The sequence below is a fragment of the Lampetra planeri genome, chromosome 21, assembly GCF_965212315.1.
Source record: "Lampetra planeri chromosome 21, kcLamPlan1.2.h2, whole genome shotgun sequence".
In the NCBI taxonomy this organism is placed as follows: domain Eukaryota; kingdom Metazoa; phylum Chordata; class Hyperoartia; order Petromyzontiformes; family Petromyzontidae; genus Lampetra; species Lampetra planeri.
This window is the reverse complement of record NC_136127.1, coordinates 12,606,062-12,625,644: the sequence shown is the minus strand read 5'-3', so window position 1 is coordinate 12,625,644 and position 19,583 is coordinate 12,606,062. Positions and strand designations below refer to the sequence as shown.

The 19,583-nt window shown below is 51.6% G+C and overlaps 1 protein-coding gene across 1 annotated transcript in view; it reads left to right on the top strand.

Moving 5' to 3' along the window:
- Positions 1-7,051: 7,051 nt before the first annotated feature.
- The window catches only part of LOC144724708 (beta-galactosidase-like), a 22,906-nt gene continuing 10,374 nt past the window's right edge, over positions 7,052-19,583 (top strand). Inside the window, exons 1-15 of the mRNA XM_078604040.1 lie at positions 7,052-7,193; positions 8,755-8,918; positions 10,792-10,942; positions 11,514-11,574; positions 11,745-11,839; positions 12,282-12,462; positions 12,907-12,965; positions 13,781-13,902; positions 14,329-14,369; positions 14,634-14,746; positions 15,750-15,824; positions 16,636-16,725; positions 17,218-17,331; positions 18,008-18,139; positions 18,529-18,762. Coding sequence (XP_078460166.1) covers positions 7,077-7,193; positions 8,755-8,918; positions 10,792-10,942; positions 11,514-11,574; positions 11,745-11,839; positions 12,282-12,462; positions 12,907-12,965; positions 13,781-13,902; positions 14,329-14,369; positions 14,634-14,746; positions 15,750-15,824; positions 16,636-16,725; positions 17,218-17,331; positions 18,008-18,139; positions 18,529-18,762 — 1,749 coding nt within the window. The 5' untranslated portion in view covers positions 7,052-7,076. The remainder of the gene's footprint in view (positions 7,194-8,754; positions 8,919-10,791; positions 10,943-11,513; positions 11,575-11,744; positions 11,840-12,281; positions 12,463-12,906; positions 12,966-13,780; positions 13,903-14,328; positions 14,370-14,633; positions 14,747-15,749; positions 15,825-16,635; positions 16,726-17,217; positions 17,332-18,007; positions 18,140-18,528; positions 18,763-19,583) is intronic.

The following is a 19,583-nucleotide window of genomic DNA, read 5'->3' as shown; positions in this document are numbered from 1 at the left end:
CTCAGTGCTCATCGCAGCAGGAAGCCACTCTGACTTTCGTATGCGAATGAGGGTGAGTGTGTGAGTGAGTGTGTGGGTGAGTGTGTGAGTGTGTGGGTGAGTGAGTGTGTGGGTGGGTGAGTGGGTGAGTAAGTGTGTGGGTGAGTGAGTGTGTGGGTGGGTGAGTGGGTGAGTGAGTGTGTGGGTGAGTGAGTGAGTGAGTGTGTGGGTGAGTGGGTGAGTGGGTGTGTGGGTGTGTGAGTGAGTGTGTGGGTGAGTGTGTGGGTAAGTGTGTGGGTGAGTGAATGGGTGAGTGAGTGTATGAGTGTGTGGATTGGATGAGTGTGTGGATGAGTGTGTGGGTGAGTGTGTGGGTGATTGTGTGGATGAGTGTATGGGTGGGTGAGTGTGGGTGAGTGTATTGGCGAGTGGCTGACTGGGTAAATGAGTGGGTGACTGTGTGGCTATCTGGCCACTCCACACGAACCCCGTTGGCCACTCCAGAAGGACCCCCTTGGCCACTCCACACGGCCTCCGTTGGCTTTTCCGTCCACCCCACGGAGTGGTGATCAGGTCGAGGGGTGCCGTGCTGGGGGTCTGGCAGGGCGCGTTCGAAGCGAAGGCTTGGGAGAGTGGTGCCCAGCAATTTGTGTTCTTCCATCCGAGACCAGCCAGTTTAACACGTAGGCTTTCGCGACCAATGTTATTCATAATCAACGTTTTTGGGTTTAGATCGCGTTATTTATAAATGTGTCGTAACCCTCCACCACCCGACACGGCCAATCAGTAAAAATGTGTCACGTTGACAAAAGACAAATAGTTCACTGCTTTAGCCCACCGGTGTGTTGAAGCCACAACATTTACAATTTGAGTACGACGTTTCGCTGGTAATTGCATCCAGCATCATCGGGCAATTCGCCAGATCATCGGGCGAATTGCCCGATGATGCTGGATGCAATTACCAGCGAAACGTCGTACTCAAATTGTAAATGTTGTGGCTTCAACACACCGGTGGGCTAAAGCAGTGAACTATTTGTCTTTTGTCAACGTGACACATTTTTACTGATTGGCCGTGTCGGGTGGTGGAGGGTTACGACACATTTATAAATAACGCGATCTAAACCCAAAAACGTTGATTATGGACGAGACCAGCCAGTCAACAACTGTACCCGTGGCGGCATGGAGCGCGCACGCAAACCATTTACTGATCAATGGGGAACCGTCGCAGGGGTTCTTTGTTCAGGAAACTTTGCGTCTCTGGACCAACAAAGACAAATGTACGAGTCTGCATCGGACTGTTGGGGCAAATTCTTTTAGCGAGCACCTGTTAAGGCACGAAGTCGTGGTGTGGCCAGAACCATGCCCGACCGCCTTTGTTTCCCCAGTGCTATTGTTTACACACCGCACCACGTACTCATGTATGGCTGAGTCGACCTAGGACGTGCCCAGAAACGAGTGAAGAATCACCACTGATTAATGGGAATCGAAATCAGGTTGCAGATGTTGTATGGTAGTGCACGATCCACTGCACCACTGTTCCCCATATACACACACACACATAGGCACACATACACACACACAAGTACACGCACGCACCAACTTCCATGCCAGAATAGAAACCAGACTGGCTCAGATATAACTCACTATTGTTTTGAGCCGTGGTCCGGAATTGAACCGTAGCCTGGATGATTTGTAATGCACGAGACAAAGATAACGATCCCCCATATAGCCTTAACAGACTGTTGGGGCAAGTGCTAGCGAGCACCTATACATGCCGGCACGGTATGCACCCACACGCACGCCGAACAATTGCATCGACATTCACATTACAGTCAGTATCTGTGACCCAATACATGGATTTCTTTTTTGTAAATACTTTTTCTGTTCTTTTTTAAAATACCCGTGGCAGGTAAGTACTTAATACACGTGGGAAAGAGGCCAATTGTGCTCACGAATTACGTAAGGCAATACAGTGGCGCCAGGAGAGTGGGCTCAGCGAGCGGCCATCATGTCGCGTGCCAAAGCTGCCACTCATCCAACAACAACAATGCAGCGATGAATGGATGAATGACGTGCAAAAAAAATTATCTTTGTCAACCACTCAATCCACTGCTGGATGAAGGCCTCCCCCCTCCCCCAGCCAGAGTGTGGGTCACGGAGTTGTTTGTCCATACTTCATGTGGGCTGGTGGAGGAGCCCACGGGCTCGAAATGGTTTCAAATGAGCAACTCACGCGGTGCTCTTCGGTGTACAGCCCTGAGCCAGTGGTGGAAATTCCACATTCCTGTGACGGGGGAGAATGGACTTCCCCACAAAAGTGAAACTCGTTGTTATCCACCCGGAGGGACGAATGATGGTCTGAGTCAACATCCAAACGACGATTTGACCTCGCGACCTTCCTACCGCTGAAACACGTGGTGGGTTCCTTGCGTCCACTATCTCAAGCGATATTTGACTCTAATTGGCGACGTATATCAGAGCGAACTTCGTGAACTTCACTTCAGGAATAGAGAAAACACCAGTGACGCCGGGCAATGGAAAGAACGCCTTCACGGCTGTGACACCACCAGGCTCACTCACACGCACCGCTCCACAGGCTCACTCACACGCACCGCTCCACAGGCTCACTCACACGCACCGCTCCACAGGCTCACTCACACGCACCGCTCCACAGGCTCACTCACACGCACCGCTCCACAGGCTCACTCACACGCACCGCTCCACAGGCTCACTCACACGCGCCGCTCCACAGGCTCACTCACACGCGCCGCTCCACAGGCTCACTCACACGCACCGCTCCACAGGCTCACTCACACGCACCGCTCCACAGGCTCACTCACACGCACCGCTCCACAGGCTCACTCACACGCACCGCTCCACAGGCTCACTCACACGCACCGCTCCACAGGCTCACTCACACGCACCGCTCCACAGGCTCACTCACACGCGCCGCTCCACAGGCTCACTCACACGCACCGCTCCACAGGCTCACTCACACGCACCGCTCCACAGGCTCACTCACACGCGCCGCAGGGTGCGATGGAGGGCGGGGATGGTCTCTGGAGGAGCAGCAGGAGGAGCAGCAGGAGGAGGAGCTGCTGCTGCTGCTGCCGTGGAGAGCCTCCGGCGTGGTCACGGGGCATGCCCGGGCCCGCCTGGACCCAGCACAGGCCACGCGGCCCCACGCATCACACCACCACTGCCGCACAGCAACAATAATTATTCTTATTATTGTAATTATTATAATAATGCTAATTGCTTATCCGGAAATAAGCCTCAATGTGTCCATGTGCAAAATTACTTTTTTAATTCCCACAAAGTGATACTCGTTTCATCGACCATGGATGGATTATTAGGATTACGCTTGTTCATTCAGGAAAGCCTCACCGAGTCTCAACACTCTTTTCAAGAGGGTCTTGCCAAGTTTTCGCAGTAGGGGAGGCGTTGGTGCTGCTGCTGCGTGTGATCCCAATTGGGGTAATTTAGAGGCATTTTTTAAAGGATTTGGGATGTTTGGCCAATACCAGCTATATAGTACGGGTTTTTTTGCAATATGAGGAAATCGGAGAACCAGATAAACCTCATGTAGGACAGGAGGAGGTAAAACATAAACTCCACACGGTGAGACGCCCATGTCGGGAATCGAACCCAGGTACTGCTTGCTGTGGGGGGCACCAGTGTCCACCAGTGACATTGTTTAATATATGAATGAAGTGAGCAGTGGTGGTTCTAAACGTACTATTCCTGCGTATGATGGCAGCAATCTGTTCAGAAGCTCGATGCCAATGTCGAGGTTTGTTTCGGCAGAGAGAGTTCGTGCAGTGGCGAGGTTCCTGCTCCTCCTCCGTTGAAGGTGCGCAGACCACAGTGGTTCACTGAGCGGTCCGTGGTGGAGGTTGCACGGCCACGCAGGCACTACCGTGGCTTTATTTTGTTTGCCATTAATGAAGGAGACGCTGTGCAGCACCGGTCTGCTGTTGGTGGCCTGAAGCGGTTGCTGGTTGCACCACGGGTGGCTTCGATGAATATTGAAGGTAGGAGGTGTGTGATGTTTGTGCTGGGCAGTGATAATCACGATAACAAAAACCCACAATATTTAGCAAAACGGACGACACGATGAACCCCGCGACTAGGACATTGCCCGCACGATCGCGAACCACTGACCGTGACCTCCACACGCCATCAACACGGAACGCTGTGGCGGTTTTCCCATTCAACCGCACGGTTTGGGAAACTTCCTCAAGCCGGCCCTCTTCGGCTGTCGTGTGTAAGTCTGCCCAAACGAAGCGCGCGGTTGTTCCGAACGACCCCGTCTAAAGCGAAGCGAGTGAAGCGTCGTGACTGGAGTCATCTCCACGTCGCGTCGCGCCGCCACCACCGCGCCGTGTCGGACATCGTTGCACGCGTTCGGTATTTGCGCGATTCATTTTGGCGTAAAGGAGATCACGAGGGCGCGTGACGATCCCTCCGGCTTTCCGGAACGATGTTATCGAAGAAACCTCTGGACCAGTTTCGAACCTTCCGGGGTTCATCAGCAGTCAGCCGTATTGAATAAATACTCTAGGATTAACAGATGTTATTTGCCAAGACCGCTTCGTGTCAACTATGGGAACCCCATTCAAAGCAAAAGGTAGTGCGTTTGCGCCAGAGGAGAGGGAGGCTATCAGCCTCCACACCTGGCCACGTGAGCGAAATAGAACACAATGAATGTCACCTGGGCTCGCCAGGCCTTCAGACCAGTGGCATCTCAAGCCACGGTGAAGGTGTGGTCACGACAGTACAATGCATCGTGGATTTATGAAACGTCTAAACGTGGCTCGGAACGCTCTACGATGTTGTTGGTGGGGGGGGGGGTATTAGGGGCGAGATGTTTTTGTAAAGAAAATGATTTCCCCATAAATCCATCACGAAGAAGGCGAGGTGACGCAGGCCTGTTGCGCCAACCAGAGCGGTCCGCCGTGGCACCCTGACGCCCGACCAGAAACCACGTTGATTGATGACTTGCGAGAAGGTTCTAACTCTGGGCAAGTGACGTCGATTGACGGAGGCGATATCTCTACATTCATCTTGAAGGCATCAACGAGGCACTTCAGTTTAAATGCCCCGGCTGCCAGGAATCGAGTTCCCACGACTGTTCCCCCAATCACCCCCTCCCACCGCACCCTCCCCTCCCCTCCCTACAACCCCCCAAATCTCTGGCTGCCTTGGGGGGCTCAACGTCACAACACATACCTCCCGTCACTACTTTCGCACGGTGAAGTGCGTGTATGTGGTGTACGCGTGTGGGTGTGTTGTGCAAGTGTGTGTATGTGATTGTGTGTTGCTAATGTGGGACGTGTTAGGTGTGTGTATGTCTTCTTTGTATGTGGTATGTATGGATCTATGTGGTATGTGTTTGTGTATTTGTGGGGTGTGTATATGTGTGTATGTATGTGTGATGTTGGCAGCTTTGTGGACGCTACTTGGTCTGTCGCTCCACACGAAGCTTCGGGTCTTCTGGGCTACAGTTATGCCCTCCCTTCTCTATTCTTGCGAAACGTGGACCCTTCTGAAGCGACATCTGCGCGGTTTAGAAACATTCAGGCTGGCCTGCCTACGATGCATCCTGGGTTTAACCGGACTGGATTGTATAAGGAGCTCACGGTCCCATCATCAGTGAGCTCCTCCGGCAGGCGAGGCTGAGTTGGCTGGGTCATGTAGCCCGCATGCCCAAGCAGCTTCTGTTTGGCCGGATAGAGGGGGCTAAACGGGCGCGGCACGGGCTGGAGAGGCGATGGGCTGATGTAGTACAGGATTATGTGGAGTTGATTGGACTTGCCGACAAATTATACGCACGGATCTATTGAGAATGATTAAGACCTGTCTTTGACAAAATCACACGGATGCGCCCGATCTCGTCACATCTCGGAAGCTCAGCTGGTACTAAACTTTATTTTATATTACCAGCTAAAGCCCACTGAGCTACGTAGCTCTTTTTCAGAGGCGACCTGGTCACAAATGATAGCTCGACGAAGTGGGCTTATCACGTGGACATTTATAGCAGCCAAATACTCTGAACGCGTGACGTTGGTTCTAAATGTGGAGGGGAAACCCGGAGGACCCTGATAAACATCCACGCGACCACGGGGAGAGAGACACGCAAACTCCAAATATAGAAGCGTCAGGGTCAGGATCGAACACGTGACCTCTTGCATACCAGGCGAAGTAGTTAACATCTCGCCCGGATAGTGCTCGATTGGACTATCGCCATGCATAACAGGTGCAATAGGCTACTGCCTCCGTTGTGGGCAGCAGCAGGAGGAGGCAGTGCAGCAGAATGCATTGCTCTACGACTGTGTTTGCTTCAGTGCTGTTGTACTTTCTTTCGCTGTTGTCATTTTGGTGACCCAGATCATTCGTTCAAATAAACCAAAATAAACTTGAAACTGGAACTTCTGTGCTCTCACACGTCTATGATCCCCGCCTTCACCAAGCCGCGCTGACCAACGTGGTGAAGTATGGTCAATGAATCTCCACGGCGTTCGGAAAGCCCTCAATCCAGCAGTGGATCGGGGCACCGCAATGTTTACATGGGCAAGCCGGCCAGGGGCGAAGCACGTGGGCAGAGTGGGCGGTGGCTTACGCGTAAGTGGGCGGGGCTTGGTAGCGAAGGGGGGCGGAGCTCCCGCCCAGATGGGCGGGGCTCGCTTGCGGGTAGGCGGGGCCTCAGAACGATTACGTCACCGGCTCTCACGCGGATCACGTGGCGGCGGTCACGTTACTTCGCGGGAACCCGGACAAAGCGGAGGAAGGAGTCACGTGATAACGAATCGATTTCTCACAATTGCAAAAAATCGATTGCAATCGACTCCATTACTCTCTATTACTATTGCTCCGCACGTCCATTGCACGATCTTACAGCGTCTCGTCAGCTTTAACGCGACGCGGTCGACATCTCGTGGAACCCAACTGGAAACGACAACTCTATCTGTCTAGAAACAACAAAAATCAGAAGTTAATTGTTTATCTGCACGCGGGAATCGATGCGCAGAATCGACTGATGATCGTGGAATCGAAGAATCGCGGGGGGGGGGGGGCGCGCGGTCTCTGCATTAGCGATGGAGGCGCCGGCTGCTCCGTGTCCCGCCCGGAGGTCGCGGCGGTCCCGCGGGGTCTCCACCCTCCTCCTCCTCCTCGCCGTCTCGGCCCTCGCCGTCTGCGCTCCCGCCGCTGCGGTAAATGCCGTGGCGACGCCTCGCGTTGAGTTGTTGTTGTTTGTTGTCGTTGTTGTTGTGACGGGAGGAGCGGTGGCGCAGTGGTTAGCGCGCTACAGCTGCGGAGCAAACCGGCCACAACCCGAGTTCGATTCCCGCTCACGGTGATATATGAACCGGGCCGGGGTCATCACTCTCCTTCACCAACTGGCAGTGACCAGCGTGGTGAAGTATGGTCAACCCCCACCCCCTTGCACATGTCCTGGTAAGGAAGAAGTTGCGCCATGTACTCGTCACAACCACTAACTCCTTGCAGAAGTAAGTCACGTGGGACGTGGGGTGGTTATCTGACCATACTTCACCACGCTGGTCAGTGCGGGTTGGTGAATGTGGGAGCATAGAAGTGCTGTACAGCAGAACTATTACTCTTTGGTTCTTTCGGTAAAGTCACGTAGAAATAAAATAAATAAAATAATAATAGAATACGACGTTTCGATTGCAACACAAGCAACCATCATCAGATACAAATGAATGAGAAAACAAACAGGGTAAACTTGGAAATATAATGCAATACAACACAGAGAGTCGGCCAACACAACAGTCAACACCCCACCTGGTTGAATACGTTCTTCCAAAGATTGATAAATTTTAGAGAGAGACAAAACATAGACACGGAGACACACAGACACACAAGCAGAGAGAGACTCACACATAGGCACACAGAGAGACACACACAGAGAGAGACACACAGAGACACAAGCAGAGACACAAGCAGAGAGAGACACACACATAGGCACACAGAGAGACACACACAGAGAGAGACACACAGAGACACACAGAGACACAAGCAGAGACACAAGCAGAGAGAGACACACACATAGGCACACAGAGAGAGAGACACACACAGAGACACACAGAGAGAGAGACACACACAGAGACACACAGAGACACAGAGAGAGACACACACAGAGACACACAAGCAGAGATAGACTCACACAGAGACACACAAAGAGAGACACACATAGGCAGCTATGGGCAGTAATTCCACACATCTCTCCGTGCTTTTTTGTTTAGAAGTCTGACGTGACCCCTGCAAGGGAACAGCTGCTACTTGGTGGTGGTTGGTCGTGGTGGTTGGTAGTGGTGGTTGGTAGTGGTGGTTGATGGTGGTGGAGGTTGGTGGTAGTGGTTGTGTTGGGTAGTGATGGTTGGTAGTGGTAGTTGTAGTGGGTAGTGGTTGGTAGTGGTGGTGGTTTGTAAGAGTAGATGATCAAGAAAAATCGATAACCTGGGGGCACCCCAACTAGAAACTAGCCAGCACGTCATCAATTCGTGTCCAACAAACCACCTCCGATTGGCACGATTGGCTACGTGCGGACCGAAAGAAGTTCAACATACGTACGAGCGTCTGAGCAGTGATGACCGTTTGTGGGCACAGTCCCTCGCACAGTCAGAGATTAAATCGCCAGCCGTGCCCGGCTCCTCCGGCAGACGACAGCGTGGGCAAACGAGGCATCGCCCGTCCCATCAGCCCCGGCGGTTTGAGGACTCTAGCCGGACATGTCTGATCCTGATCCCGCAGGGCAGCCGCTCGTTCTCCATAGACCGGGAGCGCGACACGTTCCTGCTGGACGGAGAGCCCTTCCGCTACATCTCGGGCAGCGTCCACTACTCCCGCGTGCCGCCCGCCTACTGGAAGGACCGCCTCCTCAAGATGTACATGGCAGGGCTGAACGCGGTGCAGACGTGAGTACAGGCCCCACCGACCCCTCTCTAGCGGCGCGTCCTCACGGGGAAGGAAAACCACGCGACGACATGGCCTAGCAGGGGTTCACGCCCGGCGGCCATCCTGGTTAACGCTGCGGGTTTATTTACCATCGTAGACACGCACCTGCCCTCTGATTCACAGGGGGGGAAAGTGTAGGCCACGTGTGCTGGCGTTGTGGCCCACACTTACTCGCAACATTGTTAAAACACGACGACGATGATGCCTCCCAATGCGTGGATTTTGTGACGTGCATTTGTCCTCAGAAGTATTTAATTCTCGTTAAAAACAAGAACGTTCAAGATGGTCTTCTCGCGAGGATGCACATCGTAGCGTCGCTGTAACTGTAAGCAGTCGTCTCTCCATGCTGCTTGTGCACTTTTCATCTCTCATTGCAGTCTCCTTTGTCAGTGTCCACCTTTCTGACCAGTATGTCGTAGCAGGTGAGATGCACACTGGTTAAACTCTTTCTTCTTTAGGCATATCTACACACTGTTTCGAAGGTGGGAAGGAAAGACCGGACTGCTTGTTATAAATAATCACAAAACCGGTTACGCTAACTGCACATCACGTGCAAGTTGTTTAACTGTGGCAGCAAAGGTGTTTACACTTCGGAATAGGTGACACATTTAGTTCTGCTTTCGGCGAGTCCTTTCAACGACGAGTCCTCTCAACGTCGGGCTCTTCGAGTCCATCATGTGACCGCATCTTGCGTGTTGGCGCCCGTTTGTGGTTGAGAGTCGCCACCGGGACTTGCGCAACAGTGGGCGCGTTTATTATTTTTTATCTTGTGACTTGACGGATACATGATTTGCAGTCGGCCATATATTGAAATATTTAATACACGTTAACTTTTTACGCAGGTTGGAGTATGTTCGTTGAACTTCTTTCGCACCGTACGTAGCCAGCCGTGCTCATCGGAGGTGCGGCGGAAAGACAAGAAACTAAACACAAAAATCAGTACTGAAGAAATGAGTTTTAAATCGAGATTTTAAATTGCATAGCTCCAGTGGCTTCCAAATATCGGAGTTGTATTCAGGTTCGAGTTGTATTCAGAATTGTAAAATATTATGATCATGCATTCATTCGTTCATTCCTGCAATTTGTCTCGAATGTAAAGATACACCAACGTAGACCGTGTGAAATGGTTAATCTGTGATTACTGTTTCCACGTGATTTAAGAATGCACGCAGCCCTTTGTCAATCCACTGCTGGATGAGGTTTCCCCCCCCCCCACACCATGCTGTGTCGGTCATGGGTGTTGTTTGACCATACTTCACCACGCTGGTCAGTGTGGGTCGATCATGGGGGAGGTGGGGTGGTGAGAGGGGGGCCTCGACGGGTTCAACTCTTCCCGGGAATTTAACTCAGATCGTGGGGTTCGTGGCGCAGTGCGCTAACCACCGCTCCACCACTTCCCCCTCCCTCCGGCATGCCGACGAGTCTGCAACGTACCGGACACCACGCCACAATAAGGCTAGGGGTACTGTTTTTGATCAACTTAACATTTGTCTTCTCGTGATGGAATGTGTTTTGTTTCGACATCAAGGCCATCATCAAGTGGAGTGTGTCTGTGCTCCGAAGCCAACTAGCTACCTGGGTTCGATTCCTGGTCACGATTTAACATCGGTGGCAAGTGATATCAGAACATGCTTTGGGTCTCCTCTCGGTCGACTCGGCCTTAAATTTAGCACGTTTAACCATCAGCTCTGGGGAGACAGGCGGCCGGGCGTGCTTCTGGCCGACACCACCCGCTGATGCGCCGTGTCGTCCTCAATAGGTGTTCGCTAATAGCACTTTACCAACAATCTGTTGGAGGTTACACGGTGGATCTTTGTCTCTTGTGTGCCGCAGCTACATTCCCTGGAACTTCCACGAGGCGGCTCCGGGGGTGTACGACTTCTCCCACGACCGCGACGTCTTCCGGTTCCTGCAGCTGGCGAACGACACGGGACTCCTGGTGGTGCTGCGCCCAGGACCCTACGTCTGCGGAGAGTGGGAGATGGTACGGAGATGCGTGTGTGTGTGTGTGCATGGGGAGCGGCGACCCGAGTTCGATTTTCGCTCACGGCCACCAATACTGGTGACGATTATCCGAACCGGTTTTAGGCCTCCCCTAGGTCGACTCAGTCTCAAATTAGTATCTGCTGCGATGTGTAAACATCGCCACTCGGGCGCGTGGTGCTGGCCACCCACCTGCTTGAGTGCCGTGTCGGCCTTCATCGGTGCTCGCTAATAGCACTTGCCCCAACAGGCTGTATGGGGGATTTTTGTCTTTGTACATGAACAGTTGTTTGTAGCGCAGTCCGATAACCACTGCACTACCGCGCCCCATAAACACACGTGGGACACACACGTACAATCAGACACAGGTTGTCTAATTTGGTTAGGCGCTCTCTGCGTCTCGTGGGGCTATTTCGCAATCATCAGGCGTGTGCTGCTCGTAACGACCGAACAGAAGCGACCGGTAAACGTAGACAGACCATGGTGGGTTGCAAGGACTGGAGTTGGAGGACCCCTGTCCTGGAGCGCACGCCAGACACACACACACGGAGGCGTGCGTGGTGTCTCTCCAGGGTGGGCTGCCTTCGTGGCTGCTTCAGAAACCGACGATCGCTCTGCGGACCTCCGATCCCGGTGAGCGTTCTCTCAACACCAGCACGGGATGCGGTTACCCCCCCTGAGCATTTGTTTGTCTTTTGACGGCTGACAGTTTTCACGTTTGCCTGCAGACGCTACAAAGCCCGTGCTCGTTGTGTTTGCTGGTGCTGTCAGGGGACCCATGATTGTGCCGTGTGGCTTCGCAGACTACATGCTAGCGGTGGAGCGGTGGATGGGCGTTCTCCTTCCCAAACTAAAACCCTTCCTGTACCAGAACGGCGGGCCGATCATCACCGTGCAGGTAAACCTCATCCTCGGGACTCGTGCCAGTTGCCTTGTGTGCCTCCTGCTGACCACCACGTGGCCCCGCAGACCTGGCCACGAGTTTTCTGAATGGTGGTCGCCCATCCAAGCATTGTCTTGGCTCAAGCCTGCTTAGCATCTGAGATCTGACAAAATCGAGCGTCTTCCCGGCGATTTGGACATAGGCTACCCATCACACCCATCATCACACCCATCATCACGAGCCATTGTCTATCCACTGCTGGGTGAAGGCCGCATACCATCCCTCAGGGTCAAAATGTCGCTTCCATGTGTCTCACTCCCTGCACAACCACGTGATCTCATTGCTCCATCTCCACGGCAGTCGTCCCCCATGGACGCGTTGTCTCTCCCTCGGCCGCCACTCCGTCCCCAGTGTGCCTACGCCCGGCGCGATGAGCTACGTCTGCGTCCGCGCGTAGGTGGAGAACGAGTACGGTAGCTACTTCGCGTGCGACTACAACTACCTCCGCTCGCTGGCGGCGCTGTTCTCGAGCCACCTGGGCGAGGAGACGGTGCTCTTCACCACGGACGGCGCCGGGACCTCCTATCTCAAGTGCGGGACCCTGCAGAACATCTACGCCACCGTCGACTTCGGCCCCGGTAACGCGAGGCCTCGACAACTCTGGGGGCCACCGCCTTCTCGGCCACTACGTAGGGGGCGGGTAGAGGTGACCGTTGTGGGGATGAGAGGTCGGAGCGCTGAGCTCCTGGGATCAAACTCCAAAACTTGGTGACGGTTTACCAAATCATAGAGGATGAGTTTTGCTGAATCTCTACTTTTAGTAAACGTTGTTTATATTCGTTTAATCCCGATAGTGCTGTCAGTGTCTTGTCTAGAGAGGTAATCTTCATTAGAGTTCTCTCAGCGCAGTGCGTCTCTTTGTGTTGGAGCAGTGTAACCGTGGAAGTAGTAGCGATAGACCAGAGATAAGGAGGTGACTGACTGCCTGCGTCGCCAGTCGACCCGACCGCTCTGCGTTGAACTCCACGTGGTGGAGGGTGAAGTGCCTTGCTGATGATTTGTGTGTTTCGTGGTGGTGACAGGAGCGAACCTGACGGAGGCTTTTGGGGCCCAGAGGACGTGCGAGAAGACGGGACCCCTGGTAATTGCCTGGCACTGTCGGCCTCCACGTCTTGCTGCTAAGTCAGCACGGCATGGCCTGGTCGAGTCATGAGGACACTTGTGCTCTTATCTGAGCTTCTATGCTGCTGTCAATATAAAATCTTACTGGTAGGAACCACCTGGTTCCACCAGCCCACAGGGGATTATTGTTTAACCTACTCACGCCGGCTTGTGCCCGCCCTCACAGTCGGCCATATTTGCGGAATACACCACGCCGCCGTTGACCCTGGCCATTGACCGAGCAACCCAACGTTCCTACCAGCTCCCTCCGCAGGAATGTGTTAATGGTAATTCTCAACTCGTCATTCCACTACTGGCTGAAGGCTCCCATACGTTGTGTTGTCCCTGACAGATGTTTAACCAAACTTCATGTTCATGAAGGGTGGTGGGATACTTGGGATTTTACTCACCAGCGATATTAGCCACGACCAGGAATTTAACTCGGGTCGCTGGGTTCATGGTACACACACAAACCTTCCGTCAGTCCACTCGCTGCTGGCCGAGGACCTCCCCATGTCTCGCGGGTCATGGGTGCTATTGGATCATATTTTACCACGTGGGTTCCTACGGGTCGTTGAAGGCCAGAAACGTAGATGTGAGAGCTAAGAAGGGCAGTACAATGGGGTTTTGCTTCCCTGCCCATAACTGCCCACCGCTGACCCCCCCACCCCGACCGGGCCGGGCGCTTCCGGGGTGTTTTGTCCATGCCCCTCGTTCCCCGTGAGATCCCCTCGTGGCTTCGCGTTCACGACGATCGCAGTTCTAATTGCGTCCGCGCGGTCCTGTGAACGCAAGGTGAACTCGGAGTTCTACACGGGCTGGTTGGACAACTGGAGACACCCCCACGCCACCGTCTCCAAGGAGGCCGTGGCCAAGACGCTGGATGAGATGCTGGCCATGAACGCCAACGTCAACATGTGAGTGCCTTCGTGCCCCACCCCGAGTAGGAGCCGGGGAGAGGAGCAGGGGTCGTCATCCTGCATCCCGTGGAGTCCCTCGCGGTGGCCTGGCCTCAGTGTGTCTCGGGGCAATGCGTGGGGTCGTGGTGAGTGTGTGAGCACGATGTCAGGCTTGCGGCCCACTGAGGTGAAGGATGGCCGCTCTTGTGGCCCACCGACTCGTCTGGGTTTGCCCATCACTGGAATAGACCGAAGTAGGTGGCACGTGACGAGTAGTCGCAGCCATCGCAAAAGTAATACTGGATGTGGTCTGCCAGATGCATAAATATTTCTGGGTCACGACGCGAACAGACCTCGCTGTGAATGCCTTACTACCGGTGTGACGCAGGGACTTAACGCGGGCATGTCTGTGTGTGCGTGCGTGTGGCTGGTGGTGTTTTCCAGGTACATGTTTGAAGGAGGCACCAACTTTGCCTACTGGAATGGTGAGCCATCGAGACAACCCGTCGCATATACTCACACGTACAGCTCAGCCATCGTGGTTATGATCGGTCGAAATATAATCTTACGGAGTTGACTTGCACTGAAAATAATAATTTATTATTATTTACCAATGGTGACGACCTGGGAAGGCCTTCATCGTGCAGTCGTGGGTTCATCAGAGCGGATTGCGATGATGACGATGGTGCTGGTGAGCTAGCGGAAGACCGGCTGCGTCACGAGTGTGCCGCGTCTGTGGATGTGCCCAGGCGCGAACGAGCCTTACTCGCCGCAGCCCACGAGCTACGACTACGACGCTCCGCTCACGGAGGCTGGCGACCCCACGGACAAGTACTTCCTCATCCGCAGCGTCGTGAGCAAGGTGCCGCTCCTCCACCGCTGCCTCACGTGGAGGCGAACTCATCTCCTTGATCTAGAGGGTCGGGGCCCAGAATGGTTGCCTCCGAATTTGGCATGAAGAATTTGCACCAGGAGCAACTGGAATTGGTCATGCTTAGCATCGTAGAATATTGAGAGGCGACAGATGTGGGGCTTTATAAGTAGTATTTTAGCCTCCTCTTCATGTAATAATGTAAAACACTTTGTGCATCCACTGCTGGATGGAGGCCTGTCCATGCTGTGTTGATCTTGAAGGTTGTTTGACCGTGCCTTACCACGCTGGTTAGTGCAGCTTGGTAACGGGAGACTCAGGACCGGTTCAGATACGACTTGTCACTGATGTTAGCCATAGTTAGGAATCAAACTCAGGTTGCTCGGTTGTATGTATGTATGTTGAACTTCTTTTGCACCGTACATAGCCAACCGTGCTAATCGGAGGTTCATAGGGCAGTGTGCTATAACCCACTGCCTCCCCTCCCCAATATTTTTTGTGTGAAATAGTTGGAATGGCATTTTTGTTGCCTATCACGGCTTTTAAATGGCAGAGAGAAAAGTAAGCGTGTGAGTAGATGTGTAGTTATTGAGAGACGGGAAGCAATCCTTTTATAGATTTAAATAAATTCTTACAATCGCGCGTTACATCTTGCGTGCCAGAATACACTTTCTATGGTTTAGGCAAATTAAATGAAAATGACATGCACGATCGAGTTCCCTTCTGTCAAACTATAACAAGACAGGACACACGAGACGGACAATACAAACCAGACAGCACAAAACAAAACAAAAAGCTAATGGATTGTTGAATCAACTCCTGACCCCCAAATCATCACAATTCATCCGAACGCTGTGTCGCGTGCAGGACGCATGGTTGATGGTACGAGCGATAACTCGCTTTAAAAAATAATTACTCGGACTTAGTGAGGCTTTCTTGGATAAATAAATGCTATTATTGTAACTCCTGTCACCTGTCATCACCCCGGCCCCAGTACAACCGGATTCCGGAGGGACCCATTCCACCTCCCACGCCCAAGTACGCCTACGGAGCGGTGGCGCTCAACATGGTAACGTGAGCCCGTGTACGCACGCATTCACTGTCTTGCTGGCGTCTCTGCGGATTAAATGTGGACATTTTATTCTCTCTTGCAAGTCCGAAAGTCATTCTGCCGCCGCAGCAGCGACTCGTTGATGCGCTGAGATGACACGGTTCATTTTGTAAAATGTCATCGCGTCTCGTGGCGTGCGCGACGGGGTCGCAGTGGGATAGACGCTTGCCAGTCGCGCCGATGGCTAATCTTGTTTTCAGAGGTGGGAAATTGTTTTCCTACCAAGAATACAAGTCGGAAATAAGTTTCTCAGATTAACACGTAGACTTTCGCGAACCAATATTTTCCATAATAGAGGTTTTTTTGGGTTAGATTGCACCACCAATTTGTAAGGTTTATAACATAAACATGCCAATTTGTGACGAGTACATGAATGGATTGCACGATTCTCAATTTTATATTCATGAAAAGTCAAAAAAATTATCTAGACATGCATGACATGTAGTGGCTGTATAATAAATATTTGGGGGGGAGGAGGGGGTGAAACTGCCCTGATTGTTCCCCCCCAGACCCCCCCCCCGCCTGCCCTGATTGTGCCTCTGCTGCTTGCGTCACCTCCCCATTCTGTGCACGAGTACTGCCGTTGGGGAAGTGAGAGTTTCACTTTGGGTCTTACAAAGCTTTGCATAATTCACTTTCATGAATAAATCGTTTACACTCGCCGTGCTTGTCTAGGTGCAGCATGCGGATGCTGTGGAGTTGTGGGGCGACTGCAGCGTGCGGTGCTAAGCCTGTGCTTTGTGTACGCGCTGTGTGTGTGCTGAAAAAGGCGGGCACGGTGACCGACTTCTTGGGAAGGCTGGCCACCTCTCCGCCCGTGAAGAGCATGTTCCCTCTCACGTTTGAGCAGATGAAGCAGGTGAGAGCGTCATCTCTGACGGCCGTGGACGTTTGTCGCCGTCTACACATGGCGCGTTAGTTGCGTGCGCGCCCGTTGTTGTTGGTTAGGCCTTGTGTTCACACAAGCAGTGGGACGCTCAGTCCATCAGGTCAGCCAATTGCTGCCACAGACACAACTCAGCTTATAGATTCGAGCTCTTTTACTTTCTAATTTCTCCAGCCCCCACCACTCCCTGCACACCACAAACCCTCCCCCCCTTTCCCCCGTGAACTCCTACAGCCACGACTTGACAAAACTACTTCCCCCCCCCTCCCGTGCCTAGAAAAAGCCACAACAGCAGATAATTTTCTCACCTGAAGATGGACGCTTGTGTTTCGACAAAACGTCGTGTTTTCTTTCATTCTTTTTTCTATCTACATGACTTTACCAAAATAACTAGAGAGTTTCAATGGGGCTGATCAAATATGTAAAAATAAGTACCACTCTGTGTGTGCACTGGTCGCTCTCTAGAGTTTTGGCTTCATGCTGTACCGCACGGCGCTGCCGGTGGACTGCCCAACTCCGACGCCGCTGCTTTCCTGGCTCAATGGCGTGCACGACCGCGGATATGTAACGCTGGACGGGGTGAGCGCTCGCACCTCGCTCACTCGCTCACTCGCTTGCTCGAACTCCTGTCTGAATGCATCGACACGCACAGTACGTCAACAAAGTAGGGGCTGTGCCATTCACGTATAAATTATTTGTTTAGCTTGACAAGGGAGAATTAAGGAAGTAATTTCAAGGTCATGTTTTTTTTATCAATAAACCTCACTGCTTATGAACCTTAAATACTGGCAACGTGATGTTAGTTCTGCCGTGTGCTAACTTGATGTTAGTTCTGCCGTGTGCCAACGTGATGTTCGTTCTGTCGTGTGTCAACGTGATGTTAGTTCTGCCGTGTGCCAACGTGATGTTCGTTCTGCCGTGTGCCAACGTGATGTTCGTTCTGTCGTGTGCCAACGTGATGTTAGTTCTGCCGTGTGTCAACGTGATGTTAGTTCTGCCGTGTGCCAACGTGATGTTCGTTCTGTCGTGTGCCAACGTGATGTTAGTTCTGCCGTGTGCCAACGTGATGTTCGTTCTGTCGTGTGTCAACGTGATGTTAGTTCTGCCGTGTGCCAACGTGATGTTCGTTCTGCCGTGTGCCAACGTGATGTTCGTTCTGCCGTTTGCCAACGTGATGTTCGTTCTGCCGTGTGCCAACGTGATGTTCGTTCTGCCGTGTGCCAACGTGATGTTCGTTCTGCCGTGTGCCACGCAGGTGCCGCTGGGCATCCTGCAGCGCAACAATGCGAGTGGCATCAATGTGACCGGCAAGGCCGGGTCGCGGCTCGACATCCTTGTAGAAAACATGGGCCGGATCAACTATGGGCGCCATATCAATGACTTCAAGGCAATTTCTTTCCTCTCAGCACTTGAAACGTTCACGCATGCATGCACTCGGTCACACACGCACGTAGCACTTGCGCACGCAAGGTGGACGCATGCACACAAAGAGATACAAGTGTAAGGATTATTTGTGCTTCCACTAAAGTATAAATATTTTGATTGTCAAAGCAATTTTCTTTCTGCTTTTGTAATTTTACAATGTGGAATTGCCTCTCTTTGTCTCTTTTCTCAAGTTCTTTAACCTTCGATTGAAGGTACACATTGACTTGGATCCATTGCAAACTTTAATAAAGCCATTTGGTTCTGGCCGGTGTGACCGTGACCATTTAAAAACTGACCATTTTTCTGACGAGTGTGCTTCTGCTGCCGCCGCTACTTCTGCCGCTACTGCAGGGCCTCACGGACAATCTGACGCTGGGCCTCACACCGATTGTCAACTGGACCATCTACTCCCTGGACGTTGACGGTGCGGTGGCTAGCGGGGCCGTGCAGCCTCGCGGTGCCCGTAGCGAAGCTGCAGGAGGCCCTTCCTGTGGGCCCGCTTTCTACACGGGCACTTTCAGCATCCCGTCCGGCCTGCCCGACCTGCCCATGGACACTTACCTTGAGCTCCCCGGATGGACTAAGGTAAGGGCTTTTTTAAAATATATTTTTTGTTACCGATTTTCGACCAAAAATTACGTTTTTAGCAGGAAAAATGTCAATATTTTACCATTTTTATTGATTATATAGCATATTTACTACCAATTATTGGTATAAATTCATTTTTTTACACAAAATACGAGTAGAAATTTTCAGCGATTTTGGACCAAAAACGACATAGGTTAGTATGCCGTCTTAGCAGGAAAAATGACGTCAATATTTTCACATTTTTATTGATTATATAACATATTTACTACCAATTGGTATAAAATAATTTTTTTTACAAAAAACACGAGTAAAAATTTTCACCGATTTTGGACCAAAAACGACATAGGTTAGTATGCCGTTTTAGCAGGAAAAACGATGTCAATATTTTCACATTTTTATTGATTATATAACATATTTACTACCAATTATTGGTATAAATTATTTTTTTTTACAAAAAACACGAGTAGAAATTTTCACCGATTTTGGACCAAAAACGACATAGGTTAGTATGCCGTTTTTAGCAAGAAAAATAATGTCAATATTTTCACATTTTTATTGATTATATAACATATTTACTACCAATTATTGGTATAAATTCATTTTATTACCAAAAACACGAGTAGAAATTTTCACCGATTTTGGACCAAAAACGACAGGTTAGTATGCCATTTTAGCAGGAAAAACGATGTCAATATTTTCACATTTTTATTGATTATATAACATATTTACTACCAATTATTGGTATAAATTCTTTTTTTTTTTTACAAAAAAACACGAGTAGAAATTTTCACCGATTTTGGACCAAAAACGACATAGGT